At 39.8% G+C, this 15,884-nt stretch overlaps 1 protein-coding gene across 2 annotated transcripts in view; it reads left to right on the top strand.

Moving 5' to 3' along the window:
• Positions 1–15,884, top strand: part of mia3 (MIA SH3 domain ER export factor 3) — a 104,869-nt gene that overhangs the window by 46,818 nt on the left and 42,167 nt on the right. For both annotated transcript variants that reach the window (XM_043687327.2, XM_043687326.2), the window contains exons 8-15: positions 1,051–1,072; positions 2,566–2,654; positions 3,721–3,798; positions 3,884–3,994; positions 6,735–6,806; positions 12,348–12,452; positions 12,541–12,663; positions 15,031–15,142. In XM_043687327.2, coding sequence (XP_043543262.2) covers positions 1,051–1,072; positions 2,566–2,654; positions 3,721–3,798; positions 3,884–3,994; positions 6,735–6,806; positions 12,348–12,452; positions 12,541–12,663; positions 15,031–15,142 — 712 coding nt within the window. The remainder of the gene's footprint in view (positions 1–1,050; positions 1,073–2,565; positions 2,655–3,720; positions 3,799–3,883; positions 3,995–6,734; positions 6,807–12,347; positions 12,453–12,540; positions 12,664–15,030; positions 15,143–15,884) is intronic.

The following is a 15,884-nucleotide window of genomic DNA, read 5'->3' as shown; positions in this document are numbered from 1 at the left end:
TGGGCTACCCCTCATTCCTGATGAAGAGCTTGTGCTTGAAATGTTGACTCCTGCTCCTCAGATGCTGCCTGATTGGCTGTGTTTTTCCAGCACCACGCTTTTCAACTCTGACCTCCAGCTCTGCAGTCCTCACTCTCCCTTATCCCTTTCTTCCAATTCAATCTTTGTGCAGCACGATTACCCCTCTCAATTTATTTACCATTTGTCAATTTCAAGTGACTTGGGTGGTGATAATTTGGAAATCATGTGGTTCTGCTTTTTATTCGGCTGCTTGTAATCCTTCAGAATTTCTTTCCTGGTCTTAACTAGATTGTTGGTACCTATGTGGACCATGACTTCCCCTCTCATTCCAAGATTCTCTCCAGCCCAGAAGAGATGCCATTAATATTGGCATCGAGTTGGCAACACTGTTTTCACAATTCTTTGCTGCAGACAACATTATTTATTTCCCCAGCTGTACTTTCCCTGATGTCTATGTTTCTCTTTTCTTGAAAAAGCATTAATTAATGTTAACAATACTCTTTTAATTCATTGTCAAGTGAAATTTTACACTTAACTGATGTGGTAGAATTTGTAGAAATTTGGGTGCAGATGGATTGCAGTTCAAGGCTGTGCTGTGAAGCTTGGAGGCTGGGGAATTAGTTTCCTTTCAGGTAAATTATAGAATTCTTTTCGGAAATCAGGCTTTAAGAAATGTTAGAAAGTAGAGGCAAGCTGCTCCTTAAGCCTGATGCTGCTTTTGCTGTTTTCTGTTCTGGTGTGAACATTAAACATTTTTGATTTTAAAAAAAATTAGCTCCTCAAAGATACTTTTTGCTGTAAAGTTTCAAGACTTGTATAATGTTTTGCTGGGTTCTTGTTTAAACAGTGTGGAAGCTGTTTACAATCATGATTAGGAATAAGTCTGCCAAGGGTGATAGGTTTTGGCTGTTGTGCAGTCTCCAGACTTTGTATGGATGAATAAGTGAAGCTCTGCTACCTTGTTACACCCGCTTGTGTTGATTTCAGAATGGTTTACAGTTGCTAATCGCATTTCAATTTGTTTTTCAGGTGAAGAGCAGAAAATATCAAAGTAAGTTTACAACCACTGCCTAATGCACTGATTAATCTTCTGTCTTATTACTGTAAAACAAAGCTTTGTGACTTCCCTCCCACTAATGAGGGTAGTCTACACCGGAGTCATTTCAACCAAAAAGGTTTTATGTTTCCAAATTGTTGATTGACCACAGCTGGTGTAATTGACCTGTTGTTTCTGACATTCTCTTGGTTTTCTTGTCAATTGTCATGCCCAAATGGGTCAACAGACTGTTTAGCTGTGATGTGTATTGCAGGTGAACCATTGTGGGGTCACCATTACGCCTAACTGGTGTTGTGCACTGGAAATCAAGCCCTACTATTTTCAGAATCATCAAAGGTTAGATACTTTAAAAGTATGCAGAATTCCTTAGTTTATCTATCTTTTAGACCTGGGTTGAAAAAGCAGCACCAAGTTTAATAAAAAAGTATTAGTTACAAGTAGTTATACTCTAGCTAAAAGCAGACAGTTATAAGCCATTGGTATAAATCTCCACAAATTAAAACTCAAATTCCCTTTTTTAAACTCCCCCTTACACACGCAGACAGGGAAGAATAAACATAGATGTTATGGATGGAAAGGAAGAGTGGGAAGGCATTTCACTGACTCCTGAGATTTTTGTAGGTCAGAGCACTCCTTGGTCATCCTTCTCTGGATGCTTCCACTGGTTTACAAGAGGATTGGGTAACTGGTGCACTTAAAATACCTTTAACCTATCAATTAAAAGTCACAGCTTACAACAACTGCTGAAGGAAAGGTAAGCTAGTTTTCTTCAGGTTTAAATCGGCTTTTGCTGCAAAGAGGATGTTGATGATCTTGTGACTTTGTATTTTGTTCACAACCTCAAGCTGTTCAGCTATCTGAAACTCGACCACATAGTTGTTAGCAAGCAGAAGGTCTTTGTCATCAACAACTGGTCACTAGTCCACAGACCAATCCGTAACTTGTACCAATCAAAACTCTATCTGTACACAACTCCTGTGGTCCAGCTTGTCTGCAACCAACAGTTTAACAACTGTTTAAATAAGCAGCTGGAATGGTGCTCAGAATATGTCGGGCTACTAGCTTTGAAAACATGCAGCGATCCGATAACAATCCTTGAATTTAAAACATTTTGGACCACAATTAAAATATAGAAAAATAAAAAGACACAACCACAAAGACCAAATAGTTCCACGAGAGGTCATGAACAACATATTTAGGATTAACTCCATGCCCAGCCAAGCCCATGAAGCTCCTCCATTTGTTGAGAACTGTTAGCTTTGAATTCTGGAGCATTTATGACTCCTTACAGATTAAGATCATACTTTCCTCCACTGTACCTACACAGAGGATTCTTTTGGTTTTTGAAGGAGAGTATTTATGTCACGGCAGCAACATTCTTCCTGTTGCATTGCACCATGTAACATGTTGCTGTGCAGATTATTTTAATCTCTTTTGGCTGTGAAAATATTTACAATATGTATGTTGAAACCTTTGCCTCTCCCTAGTGACTGAAAAACAGCTATCTGAGAAAATCAAGCAGCTTATTCAGGAGAAGACTGACGTCTTGGAGAAAATCTCCACTTATGAACAGAAGGTACGAATTAATTTCCTGTTATTTTCAATGTTGTGGAAGTTTGTGAAGGGTAAAATTCTTATGATAGATGTATCAGGATGCATCCATCAAAGCAAACTACTCATAGCTCATGCCTCTGTTTACCCCTGTAGAGGCAGTGAAGCCTCAAATGTCTGGAGAGTTTCCTCTATTTTTAGAAAGCAGATAAACAATTGAGGTCAGAGGAGAGAAAATGGAAAAAGAATTGCCCTGCTAAGGCAACATAATTGAAGGAATCATTTGCAGAGAGAGAATTTGAAACTTTGGGCTCAGTTGGCCTTTATGAATGCATCAAATGCTATGTACTGTTTTGTGAACCATGCAAGGTTTGCCATATTCGTGAGCTGAGGTTAGTTGGTTCTGCCATCCTTGCCCCCATTTTTTAATTCAGCTACCCAGTGGAGTATTATATTTCTTCAAGCAAATTAGGCAACAACTATTGTGTGTTTGACACGCGGTCAGAGACCCACTGCATTTGTTTTATCTTCTCATGCTGCAGGATTAGGTGACGAGAGCAGGGCAACCCTGCTTTAGTCAGTCGGGGAGGAGATGATTCGAGTGGCAATGAGTTGATGTCTAAGCATCGTTTTTGGCAGCTAGAATAAAGAGGTGTTGAGAACTTAAATACCTTAGAATTCTGGGAAAGGATGAATTAAATTAGGAATTTACGATGGATTTTGAGTTCAACAAGATGATGTGAGAAAGTTATTAGTTTCTTACTTGGAATGCAGGAGCAAATAGTGAGGCTAGTTCAACGAAGTGTAGACTGTATCAATTAAGTAGAAATGAAAAACATTTGTGATGGAGTAGGAGGCAAGTGACAACAGATAAGAGCGAAAGCTGGTCAGAAAGCAGCCACTTCATATGTCTGAGCTTGAGAGAGTTGTGATCAAAGAGGTACTGATGATTGAGGGGAAAAGTCTTCAATGGACCTGGACTGCATGGACTGCATTGTGGAAAATATTTATTATAAATTCAAGTGTGTTTTAAGTGTACTCCTTTTATTTATCTTCTGTCATTTCCTCCTCACCATTCCTGACCCCTTTAGCTGAAAGAAGCCAAATCTGCCATTGATGAAGCACAGGATGTGAAATCAAGTATGTCTGATGAAACTAAAGAACTTAAGGTGAGAGAATAATTGGTATTGTTGTGTATTTCAATAGTTGATGTGAAGTATGCATATAAAGTTTCAGAATTGTCTGTTTCCAAAGCTGTCTTGTGTGGAGCTCGAGCAGGTGAACCTTCATTTGGAGACACGTGTGAAAAATCTTCAAACGTTGTTAGAGAAAGAGAAGGAGGAGACAGCTAAACAGCAGACTCTGGTAAGGAAGTAATGAGTATTTTTGAAAAGAAAAACTTTGGTTTATTAGCTTAAGTTTGATTTGATATAGAGGATGGAGAAACACTTATTTCTATTTCGCTGTTGTGCATTGGGTGGGATTTCTTTCACTTGCATCTTACATTTGGGAGGAATATAAAGAGTGCAGTATGCTATAAATAACACTCCCTGTCCTGTCTTGGAAACACATCAGTGTTCCTTCACGTTATTGGGTCAAAAGTTTTGAACTCCCTATCAAACAACACTGAGAGTTACTTAAACCAAATGGAATCCAGTGGTCAAGTAGGTAGCTTGTCTTTGGCTGAAAAGAATAGGCAATAAATGCTGGCCCAGCCAGAGAAGCTCTGTGAATGTATATAGAAAATAAAATGAGCAGAAATGCCTTGGTGTTCATGTACACAAATTCTTAAAAGGAAATATGACTCTTTAAGATGGGCAACAAAAGCCAGTTGTAACAATCAAACTTAACTAATAGAATAAGAGCAAAAGTTTACAAGCTTTTGAGAGAAGTTTATGGTTATGTGGCATTGTAAGTGGAAGGAAATAATGTAAAAGCTAAAAGATGATCCCAGCTGATGATACTGCACACACAATGTCTCCCAGAGTGAAACCTGGCTTGATAGATCATAGGTTTTGTTTGTGTAATTTGGTTACCATAATGGTCAGTCATTCAACATACTCACCAGGCTACAAATATGTTGATTGAAAAAGCATCAAAGTTTGTGCACAAAAGAATAAAAAATGCAGTATTTACACAAGAACTGGTTACAACAGTCTAATTACAAATATCAGAAATGAAGACTGAATCCTTTTACTCACAACTACAGAAATTCAAGTCTCAGTGAAGCATCAGCCTGTTTTTACTCCAAAGCTCCATGTTCAGTTGGTGCAGCTGTACTTTGTTTCTATCAAACTTGTGCATCACATGGTTCTATCTTCCTTATATTTTGTTTATTAATTTATGAGACTTGGGCATCACTGGCTGGACCAGCATTTGTTGCCTTTCCCTGGTTGACCTGGAAAAGGTGGTGGTAAGGTGCTTCCTTGAATCACTGCAGTTCATTTGGGAGAGGCACATGAACACTGCTTTGGTGAATTTCAGGATTTTGACCTAGTGTTATTGAAGGAGCATTGATGTATTTCCAAACTAGGACGGTGAGTGGCTTGGAGGAGAACTTGGTAATGTTCCCATACATCTGATACCCTTGTCCTTCAGGATGGGTTTGGAAGGTGTTATCTTAGAAACCATAGTGAATTTCTGCAGTGTATTTTGTAGATGGTGTACACATCATCTATGTATTTTTGGGAGTGAATGTTTTGTGGATGTGCTATCATTAAAACTGGCTGCTTTGCCCTGGATTGTGTCAAGTTTCTTGACTTTTGTGGGGAGCTTACCATCACATTTCTGACTTGTGCCTTGTAAATGCGCAGGCTTTGGGAAGTTGGCAGCAAATTAGTTGCTATAAAGTTTCTTGACTGTTACTGGCTTTTGTATCCGTAATATTTATATGGCTTGTCCAGTTCTGTTTCTGGTCAGTTGTAATTCCCAGAATGTTGATATTCTCTTCTTAAGACCCTTAAACTGTTCACTTATTTCTTAATGTTAAGTTCTTTAAGCTGTTCTTCCACAACCTTTGTTTCTAGAGTCACTCAGCCTGGTTTTTCTCTTGTTCTAATGGTTTAGAGACTGCTAAGCCAATGGCACCTTTACTGCTATAGACCTGTTTTCTCTGATAAACTTGGATGCTGCATTACACTCTGCTCTGGATAGTTCTCTCTTCTTAGAAGAACCTTCTTTTGTCTCTGTCTCTTTGTGCTATTGGACATCTTATTTTTGGGTAACTGTCTTCTGATTCTTGTTTCTAAATAACTTCACCATAAGGCTTTTTTAAAAGCCTCATTTAAATACTCTTAAACACATTTCCAGACATCCCCAGTACTACACTCAGAGCTCAAAACTTAAACCTAAGTCATCCTTAAGCCAACTTCATATAGAATTGCAAATCAGATTTAAAGCTTTACAAGTTTGTGTCCACTTTCAACAAATTTCCAAATAAAAATCATAATGGAGATCATACTGGAATTATAAATCACTGAGTAAGCTTCAGTCAGAGCATTATAAAAAATTATGGACACTGCACCTCAGGAAAGCAGTAGAGACTTTGAGGGTGTACAAGTAATTTACCACAATTTTTAGTTGTGTAGAGCTTGGAACATTACTGCTATTATCTTTGCAATGGGAAAAATTAAGAGGTGAGCTAATAGACAAGTAGAGAAACTTCCTCTGACAAATGGGTCCACCCTATAGTTTTAATGGAGTTTTGGAACAGAACTGGAGATGAATATGCAGGAGGCTTTGGAGGTAAATTGAGAGAACTTCTTTTTTTAAAAAAGCATTCAAGATTCTTGGCTTTTATCAGTAGGGACATAGTGTGCTGAAACAAGGAGGAAAGCACTGGTGAAGCATAGGAGGCAGGGCTCCCTGGTTCAAAAGGAGAAACTATTTAGAAAGCAAGTAGCTTTGACCTGGCATGTGTAGCTGAATGGATGGTGGGTGTAGTTTTAAGACCAGCTTATGAAAGAAAATTGGATATAATTTTTGAAGGATCATGAGTTGGGGCAATGAAACTGATTCAAAGGTTTTGTCGAAGAGCTGGCACACTAGGCAGAAATGTTGCAATGTTTTTGACTTGGCATCACATTTTCGCCTGTTTTAAACACAGATTGCCGATACTCAGAAATCTGTGAAAAAATTACAAGACATTATTTCAGCTCATTCAGCAGAACACTCTCAGGTAAGATCACCTGAATTATAAATGCTGAGTATAGAGCACCCAACAGTGGTGTTTATGCATACTGTTATGTACAATGTTAAATGGGTAATTGTCATTGTCCAGAGAACATTACTGTTTTGTAATTTGGGATAATGTCTGCAGAGAAAATTACAACAGTGCTGGGTTGGGTAATGTACCTATGAGAAGTTGCTGTATTATACTGTGGGTAATATCATTGTATTAATGAATGTCACAGGAGACTAAATCTGTTTGACCAAGTGCCCTCTGGCCTTTGGTGAAATCCCTATTTAGTATTTCCTAAATAATTCCATGGTGCCTATAATTAAACAGACTTGGACTTTTCTTTTAACAGACCACTTGAGTTTGTGGGAAGAAATTGCGACAGTTTTCAGAAGTGATTTTGGAGAAAATGTAATTAAATATAGATGTTGAAGTGCTGCACTCTTTGGCAGGCTGTGATGTAAACTGAGGGAAAAGCAATTCTAGTGAAGTATAGATTTAAAAAAAAAAGTGAAAAATAAAACATTGCTGGAAGTATGAAATGAAATTAATTGGAATTAAGGAACTTGCATCTAAAGAGCAACTTTCTCCTATATTTCCTATGGTCACTTTTTTTTTAAGGCATTTCTGCAGATGTGATGAGGTGGTGCAACATTAGGCTGAAGAGTGTGCAAGATAAGAGGATTCTTGGAGTTCATGTACACAAATATTATAAGGTGGCAGTATATATTGTGAAAACAATGAGCAAAGCATTGATTAAAAATCAAAGCAATCATGTTGAATCTTGATCAAGTGCTAGCTAGGCCACAAGAATTTTTTTGTGTTCAGTTCTGGCAATGTTGTCTTTACAGCAAAGGAAATTGAGGGGAAATTTGATGAAGGTATATAAGCTTACAGCTATTTTAGATAAGTTAGTCGAAAGAAAAGCTGTTCACTTTTGCTGATACAAGGGTTAGAGGTGCATTATTATGGTTTGGGCAAGAGATGGAGAGAGGTGGAGATGAACCTTTTTGCATAGTGAGTGGTTTTGTAAGGTAATAACATCATAGAATGAGGCTATTCAGCACATAAGGTCAATGCTGGCTCTCTGCAAAGAAATCCGAGCATTCTACTTTTCCTGCTGCATCTCATAGCACTGTAAGATTTTGTAATTACTGTTTTACTACCTGGAACTTGCAGAGCAAATATGCTACTGTAAAGGTAGGGTGGCAACAAGACTGGAAGATCGTGGAGATCAAGGAAAGATACCAAGAACTGAATACTGCAAAGTCTCTAAACAAGTATATGCAATGGAGGAGGAAGCTTGAAAGTAAAATTAAAAGGATCTAAGTGAGAAAGCATTGATGAGTAAAATAAAGGAAAACCAGACCCTCTTTATTTTCAATATATAAAGAGCCAGAGTCTAACTAGGGAGAAAGTAGGGACCGTAGTGGTAATCTGTGTGTGGACCCGGAAGATGTGGGCACAATGCAAACAGATGGCATTGTGTGAAGGACTATGAAATATTAGAGGAAATTAACATGTTTAGAAAAATGTGAGCTGCTATGTCTTGGTAGGGAAATCAGAACAGGATTTGTACATTTAATGGTGAGGTTCTAGGGAGTATTGCCAAACAAAGAATTGGAGTGCAGGCTCATAGTAATTTGAAAATGGAGTTGCAGGTAGATGGTAGTGAAGAAGGCATTTAGTAAGCTCACTTTTATTGGTCAGTGCATTGAGTATCGAGGTTGGGAGGTTATGTTGTGGCTGTACAGGATATTGATTAAGCCATTTATGGAATGCTGTGTTCAATTCTGGTCTTTCTGCTAAAGGAAAGATGTTATGAAACTTGAAAGGGTTCAGAAAAGATTTATAAGGCTATTGCCAGGATTTGAGCTACAGGGAGAGGATGAATAGGCTGGGGATATTCTCCCTGAAGCGTCGGAGGTTGACTGGTGATCTTCTACAAGTTTTATAATATTGTGAGGGGCATGGATAGGGTGAATAGTAAAGGTCTTTTCCCCAGGGTGAGGAGTCCAAAACAAGAGGGCATAGGTTTACTATGGAGGGGAAAGATGGTAAAAGGGATCTGAGGGGCAACTTTTTCATGCAGAGCGTGGTATGTGTATGGAATGAGCTGCCAGAGGAAGTGGTACATTTACAACATTTAAAAGGCATCCTATATGAATAGGAAGGGTTGAGAGGGATATGGGTCACGTGCTGGCAAATGGGACTAGATTAATTTAGGATATCTGGTCAGCATAGATGAGTTGGATGGAAGGATCTGCATCTGTGTTGTACATCTCTGATTGTATGATTCTTTAACAGAGAGGTGCCACTGCTGGCTTTAGCAATCTTAAAAATGGATAACAGTGGTGCTGGATGAGATATATTCCAAGCTGTTGAGAGAGGCAAGAGAAGAGGTATCAGGGGCCTAGCAGTAATTTCCAGATCCACTCTGACAGCAGGTAAGATGACAGAAAACTGTTGTTCTGCAAAATATGTTCCACTACTTTAAAAAGAAATGGGGAAGTGAGAGACCAGAAAGTTCCAGGCCAGTAAGTCTAACTTTGGAGAAGTTAGAATTCTGAGGGACAGGCTGTGCTTTTTGATACCTGTTTGACAAATATGATCAGTTTTTTTAAGATGAGATAACGAGCTGATGAGGTTAATGCATTTGTGGTTGACTTGCCTGGAATTTTCTGGTCTCTCTCCTCACTTTTTTCAAAGTCACGGAACAACCTTTGCAGCTCAACACTCCTCTGGTATCTTACCTGCTGTCAGGGTGGATCTGGAAATTCCTGCTAGGCCCCAGATACCTCTTCTGTTGCCTCTCAACAGCTTGAATGCATCTCATCCTGCACCACTGTTATCCGTTTTTAAGATTGCTAAAGCCAGCAGTAGCACCTCTCTCTGCTATAGAATCATAGAGTCATAGAGATGTACAGCACTGACTTCGGTAAGGCTTTTGATAAGGTTCCTCATGACAGATTAGCCAAGAAAATTATATCTCATTGGATTCAAAACAGTGTGGCATGTTGGATTCACAATTGATCAAGTAATAGAAAACAGAAGGTGATAGTAGAGTGATGTTGGGGTCCTTGCTGTTTGCACTGTACATTAATGATTTGGACGTAAATGATCAAAGTAGGTATGATCAAAATGTTTGAGAGGGCAAACATTGATACAGTGGTAAATGATGAGGATAGCTGTAAAATACAGGAAATATCAACAGACAAGTTAGGTGAACAGATCAGAGGGACAAATAGAATTCAACTTGGAAAAATGTTAAGTGAGTCATTTGGGCAGGCTAATAAGGTGAGGGATTACACTATAAATGGTAGAATCCTGGGAAACATTAAAAATCAGATGGACCTTGGTATGCATATCCACAGATCCCTAAAGGTAGCTGGATAAGTAGATAAGGTGGTTAAGGCAGCACCTGAGATGATTACCTTTATAAACCAAGGCAAGAATTCAAGAGCAAGGTAGTTATGCTGGAACTGTATAAAACACTGGTTGGGCCACAACTGGAGTACTGCGTGTTGTTCTGATCAGCATGTTAAAGAAAGGAAGTGAATGTAGTGAGATGTGTGCAGAGGAGATTTACCTGGGCTGGAGTGTCTGAGCTTTGAGGAAAGATTGGACTGATAGGTTGTTTTCCATAGAGCAGTTCATGTTGAGAGAGGACCTCATTCTAGTGTGTGGTGCTGGAAAAGCATAGCAGGTCAAGCAGCATCCGAGGAGCAGGAGAATTGACATTTTGGGCATAAGCCCTCATTCAGGAATGAAGAGGACCTCGTATTATATGGATTGAGTGCACTTTTCCTTTCCTCCTTTACTTGAGGGTCAATAACCAGGGGCATAGATTTAAGATAGGAGGGCTGAAAAAGGTTTTCACTCTGAGGTAGTGGGGGTCTGGAACTCACTGCCTGAGAAGGCGGTTAACTTAGAAACTTTCAACATTTAAGCACATTTAGATTTTCGCTTGTTTAGCCATAGCCTTCAGAGTTTTGCAGATGACACCAAAATTGGAGGTGTAGTGGACAGCAAAGAGGGTTACCTCAGATTACAACAGGATCTGGACTAGATGGGCCAATGGGCTGAGAAGTGGCAAATGGAGTTTAATTCCGATAAATGCGAGGTGCTGCATTTTGGGAAAGCAAATCTTAGCAGGACTTATACACTTAATGGTAAGGTGCTAGGGAGTGTTGCTGGACAAAGAGACCTTGGAGTGCAGGTTCATAGCTCCTTGAAAGTGGAGTCGCAGGTAGATAGGATAGTGAAGGTGGCATTTGGTATGCTTTCCTTTATTGGTCAGAGTATTGAGTATAGGAGTTGGGAGGTCATGTTGCGGCTGTACAGGACATTGGTTAGGCCAATTCTGGTTTCCTTCCTATCGGAAAGATGTTGTGAAACTTGAAAGGGTTCAGAAAAGATTTACATGGATATTGTTAGGGTTGGAGGATTTGAGTTACAGGGAGAGGCTGAATAGGCTAGGGCTGTTTTCCCTGGAGCGTCGGAGGCTGAGGGTGACCTTATAGAGGCTTACAAAATTATGAGGGGCATGGATAGAATAAATAGGCAAGGTCTTTTCCCTGGGGTCGGGGAGTCCAGAACTAGAGGGCATAGGTTTAGGGTGAGAGGGGAGAGATATAAAAGAGGGCAACGTTTTCACACAGTGTGGTGCGTGTATGGAATGAGCTGCCAGAGGATGTGGTGGAGGCTGGTACAATTGCAACATTTAAGAGGCATTTGAATGGGTATATGAATAGGAAGGGTTTGGAGGGATATGGGCCAGGTGCTGGCAAGTAGGACTAGATTAGTTTGGGATACTTGATCGGCATGGATGGATTGGACCGAAGGGTCTGTTTCCATGCTGTACATCTCTATGACTTTGAGTTATGGGTCAAGAGCTGGAAAATTGAATGAGTATAATCAGATCTTTGTTGATTGGCGAGGAACTGATGGATTTCTGAGTGATGCCTCCTGAACTGTAAATGTCTGAGCCACTGCCCACGTGTAATGCAAATGATAAACAATTTTGAAAGGAAAATAATTGATGGCAAACAAACCTGCAGGACTGTGGGGGATGGAGCAGTAAAATGGGACTGATTTGCTTTGCTCTACAGAAAGCCATCGCCATTTGATAGGCTCAGTTTTCTGGAATGATTCTTAAGTGCAACAGCCAGTTTGTGTATCAGAAATTTCCAGAAATAGTAATTGAATTAATAGTTGGCCTTTATCAACCATTAATTCAGTATAGTTCAAGAGGATCTCCTTTGTCTGCCAGAACAGGCTGAAGGCACCAGAGTTTACTGTTTTGTTTGAAGGGAAGCACCTTGAAGTACAGCAGTACCTCAGTATTATATTGAAGAACAGTCTGATTTAAGTCCTGGAGTGCAATTAGTTATAACCTGACAGAAAATAAACAGCACCATTAGAATGTGTAAAGACCTACAGGATGTCTAGTACCTCAGTATAGGCTACTCCTTGAAGAGAGGTTAATGAATTTGCATGTGGCAACTGTCATTAATCTAAGCAGATGTATATCTTTTTCAGGTACAGGAAGCTCTTTTAAGTTCCAAAGCAAATGAAGAAAAACTACAAGTGGATCTTCAGTCTATACAAGAAGAAAATCTCATGCTTAAGCAGAGCAAACGTCAGGTGGATATTCTGTTGCTGAACCAGAATTTAGTCAGCTGTATAAGTATACCTAGGCCACTCACAAAAGTTTTACTTTGTGGGTTTGCAGCTGCTGCAAGAGGCGGAAGGCTGGAGTGAGCGACACAGTGAACTTAATGAGCAGATCAAACTCTGTCAGAAAGCTCAGAGAGACCTGGAGGAAATGTTGGCTTACAAGGACAATGAAATTGAGGTATGTAGGGACAGTTAACATAACTAGTCTTTTTAATACATCCAGTATATCAATATATGAAAGCTGCTTGTTTTTACTTCATGGAGAAATTGAGATAAAATGTCAAAGACTGCAGTGTATGCACACATCAAGGTTGGAAAGTAGTAATTATCTAGTGCAAACTTGAATATTGCAAAACTGCAATTTGTGTGTTCATTAATAGGATGTGGCATGGCTGGCTGCACCATTATTAATTGCCCATGTCTAAATGAGAAGGCAGTAGTGAGTTTCCTTCTTGAACTACTGCAGTCCAAAGCGTGTAGATACATCCACAGTGCTGCTGGTGAGGGAGTTCCAGGATTTTGACCCAGTGACAGAGAAGGATTGATGATATGGTTCCAAGTCAGGATTGTGAGTGGCTTGAAGGGGATGTACAGGTGATGGTGTTCTGATGCCTCTGCTGTCCTTTCTTAGTTGTAGAATTTGCAGGTTTCAAAGGTGTGTTGAAGATGCCTCAAGGAGTTGCTGTAGTGCACTTTGTAAATGGTACAGGTGAAGAATGGACGTGGTGCCAGTCAAGTGGAATGTTTCGTCCTGGTAGTGTCGAGCTTCTTGGCATTGTTGAAGTTGCACTCATCCAGGCAATATTCAGTCAAGCTCCGAACTTACATTTTGTAGATAGTGGACCGGCTAATGCTCTGAGGACAAGGGATCAAATCTCACTTTGGCAACTCTAATTAATTAACAAATGTGGACCATGTCATTGGTTTTTACCATTGATTTTGTAAGTAGGGTGGGGGAGGAGGAAATTGTCACTGTGATCACAAATACCTTTCAGGGGAGGAAATTACTTTGCCTGCTTGGTCTGGACAACATATGACTCTTCAGCCAGTGTGTTTGACTCTTAACTGCCCTGTACAATGATCAGCAAGCCATTTGGTTCAAGAACAATCAGTGATAGTCACCAGATAATGGTGTTAGTAACGCTAACATTTCATGGAAGAATGGAATCACAGAATCTGTACAGTGTCAGATAGAGAACTTTTGGCCCATCAGCTCTGCACTAACCCTCTGCAGAGTGCACCACCACCTTCTATCCAAAATCCTGCATTTACCATGGCTAATCCATCTAGCTTGCACATCCCTGGATTCTATGGGGCAATTTCGCATAGCCAATCAAACAAACCAACATATTTTTGGACTGTGGGAGGAAACCGGAGCACCCGGTGGAAGCTCATGCAAGCACTGTGTTTGCAACTGTTGGGCCTGTGGCTCACTGGTTAGCTCAGCTGCCCCTCAGCGCGAGGGACCCAGGTTTGATTCTAACCTTTGGTGACTGTCTGTATGGAATTTGCAATTTTTCCTCATGTCTGCTTGGGTTTCCATTGTGTGCTGCAGTTTGCTCCTCTGCTCTGGGTTAGGTGGATTGACCATGCTAAATTCTCCAAAGGTCTGGAGATGTGCAGACTAGTTGGCTAAGCCATGGAAATGCAGAGAGGGGTTAGTGGGCTTGTTTTGTGTGGGATGCTGTTTGGTGGGTTGGTGCGGATTTGAAGAATAAAAAAACAATAATGTCTAGCCTGAATTGCTGTTATAGCTACAGTATTTGTATGGCTGGTCCTGTTCCGTTTCTAGTTAGCAGTAACTTCGAGAATGTTGCGAGTATTAAGAGATGGGGAAATGCTCTCTTGTTGGTTTTTGCCTGGCATTTGTGGTGTGAATGTTACTTGTCACTTTTCAGCCTAAGTGTGGATGTTGTCCAGGTCTAGCTACATACGAACATGGATTGCTTTAGTATCTGAGGGGTTGTGAATGACTGAGCGTTGTGTGATCATCAACAAATATCCCACTTCCGACTGTTACGATGGAGGGAAGATCATTGATGAAGCAGCTGACATTGAAGACATTTGGGCTAAGGACACTACCACAACGCGTTCATGCACTGATGCGCCAGGACTGAATTGACTGATGCCCAGCAACTACTGTCATCTTCCTCTACGCTAAGTGCAGCTCCAATCAGCAGAGGTTTTTCTACATGATTCTTATTGATTCCAGTTTTGCTAGGTTCCCTGTTCAGCTGATCTGGTTAAATGCTGGCTTGTTAAGAAACATGTAAGCAAATCAGTATAAATGATATTTTTTAGCCTATTTATCTGTGCTGAGAACTTTAAAGTTGCTTTCCCATAATGTGTTCAACCAGTGCTTTATTTGATCTTTAAATGTGCTTTCCAGCTAATTTAAATAAAACTTATTTATTTGGATGTGTTGGAATTATTCTTGGTTGACCAAAAAGGATAGGCACTTTATTTCTTTTTCAAATGTTTGCAGCTATGAAGTTTATAATTTATCAAGCTGGTGCTTAAAATAGAATTCTTCCCCAATATCCAGGTATTGACAGACTGCGTGATGCAGCTTAGGCAACTTGACACTGAATCTGACAGTGAAGATAATGGATGGGATAAAGAAGTGGATGGTGAAGTGGCCAATGGCGAGCTACCAGGTAAAACCAGTGCAGCATAGTCTGATCTTTTTTAGAGTGGCGATTTATTTTTAGTTCCTGATGAGGAGCAGTGGTATGAATTTTAATGTCTTCACAGATTTGAAAATGAAAGCTTTGAGCAAGTAAACTCTTCACTCTTAGTTAGATTGAGAGTCACTATACAGAGGACACAATAGTCAACTTTAGTAGCAGTGTGAAATAATGTTAACTGCCATGAATTGGCAGGTTCTGGCAACAAGCACTTCTGTGAAGTGAGATAGTGCAGCCCAAACTCCTATGAAAGAGCCTTGCTTGTGTCAGTTGACTATAGGGGAAGTTACAGTAAGTTTGCAACTAAATTAAAAACTTGAATTTCGGGGAAAAGCAGAAGGAGCATGGTGATTCTTTGCCATTGTCCTGTCTTTTCCTTATAACCCTGAATATTGTTTTCATTTAGATGATCGTTAGATGTCCAAAACTGAACCTCCTCCACACTGTCAAACAATTAAATGACAAACCTGAATTACTGCCTGTGTGAAAAAAATTATTTTATCATATCGTATTGGCTGCATCTTCAAATTCTCTTGCATCAGTGCCCTTTTGTTTTCGGTTCTTTTATGAGAGGAAACCATTTTTCCCCATATATTCATTCCAGTTGCCTCACTATTTTGAAAGTTTGCTTTAAATGTTATTTGTAGCTTTCTTCACTCCTCTAATCTGTCCTTATTATTGAAATTTCTCATTTCTGGAACCATTCTTTAAA

Source organism: Chiloscyllium plagiosum, unplaced genomic scaffold (genome assembly GCF_037043375.1).
Source record: "Chiloscyllium plagiosum isolate Xiang-an unplaced genomic scaffold, Cpla_swu_hap1 HiC_scaffold_3, whole genome shotgun sequence".
Taxonomy (NCBI): domain Eukaryota; kingdom Metazoa; phylum Chordata; class Chondrichthyes; order Orectolobiformes; family Hemiscylliidae; genus Chiloscyllium; species Chiloscyllium plagiosum.
This window is presented reverse-complemented; position numbering and strand designations above follow the sequence as displayed.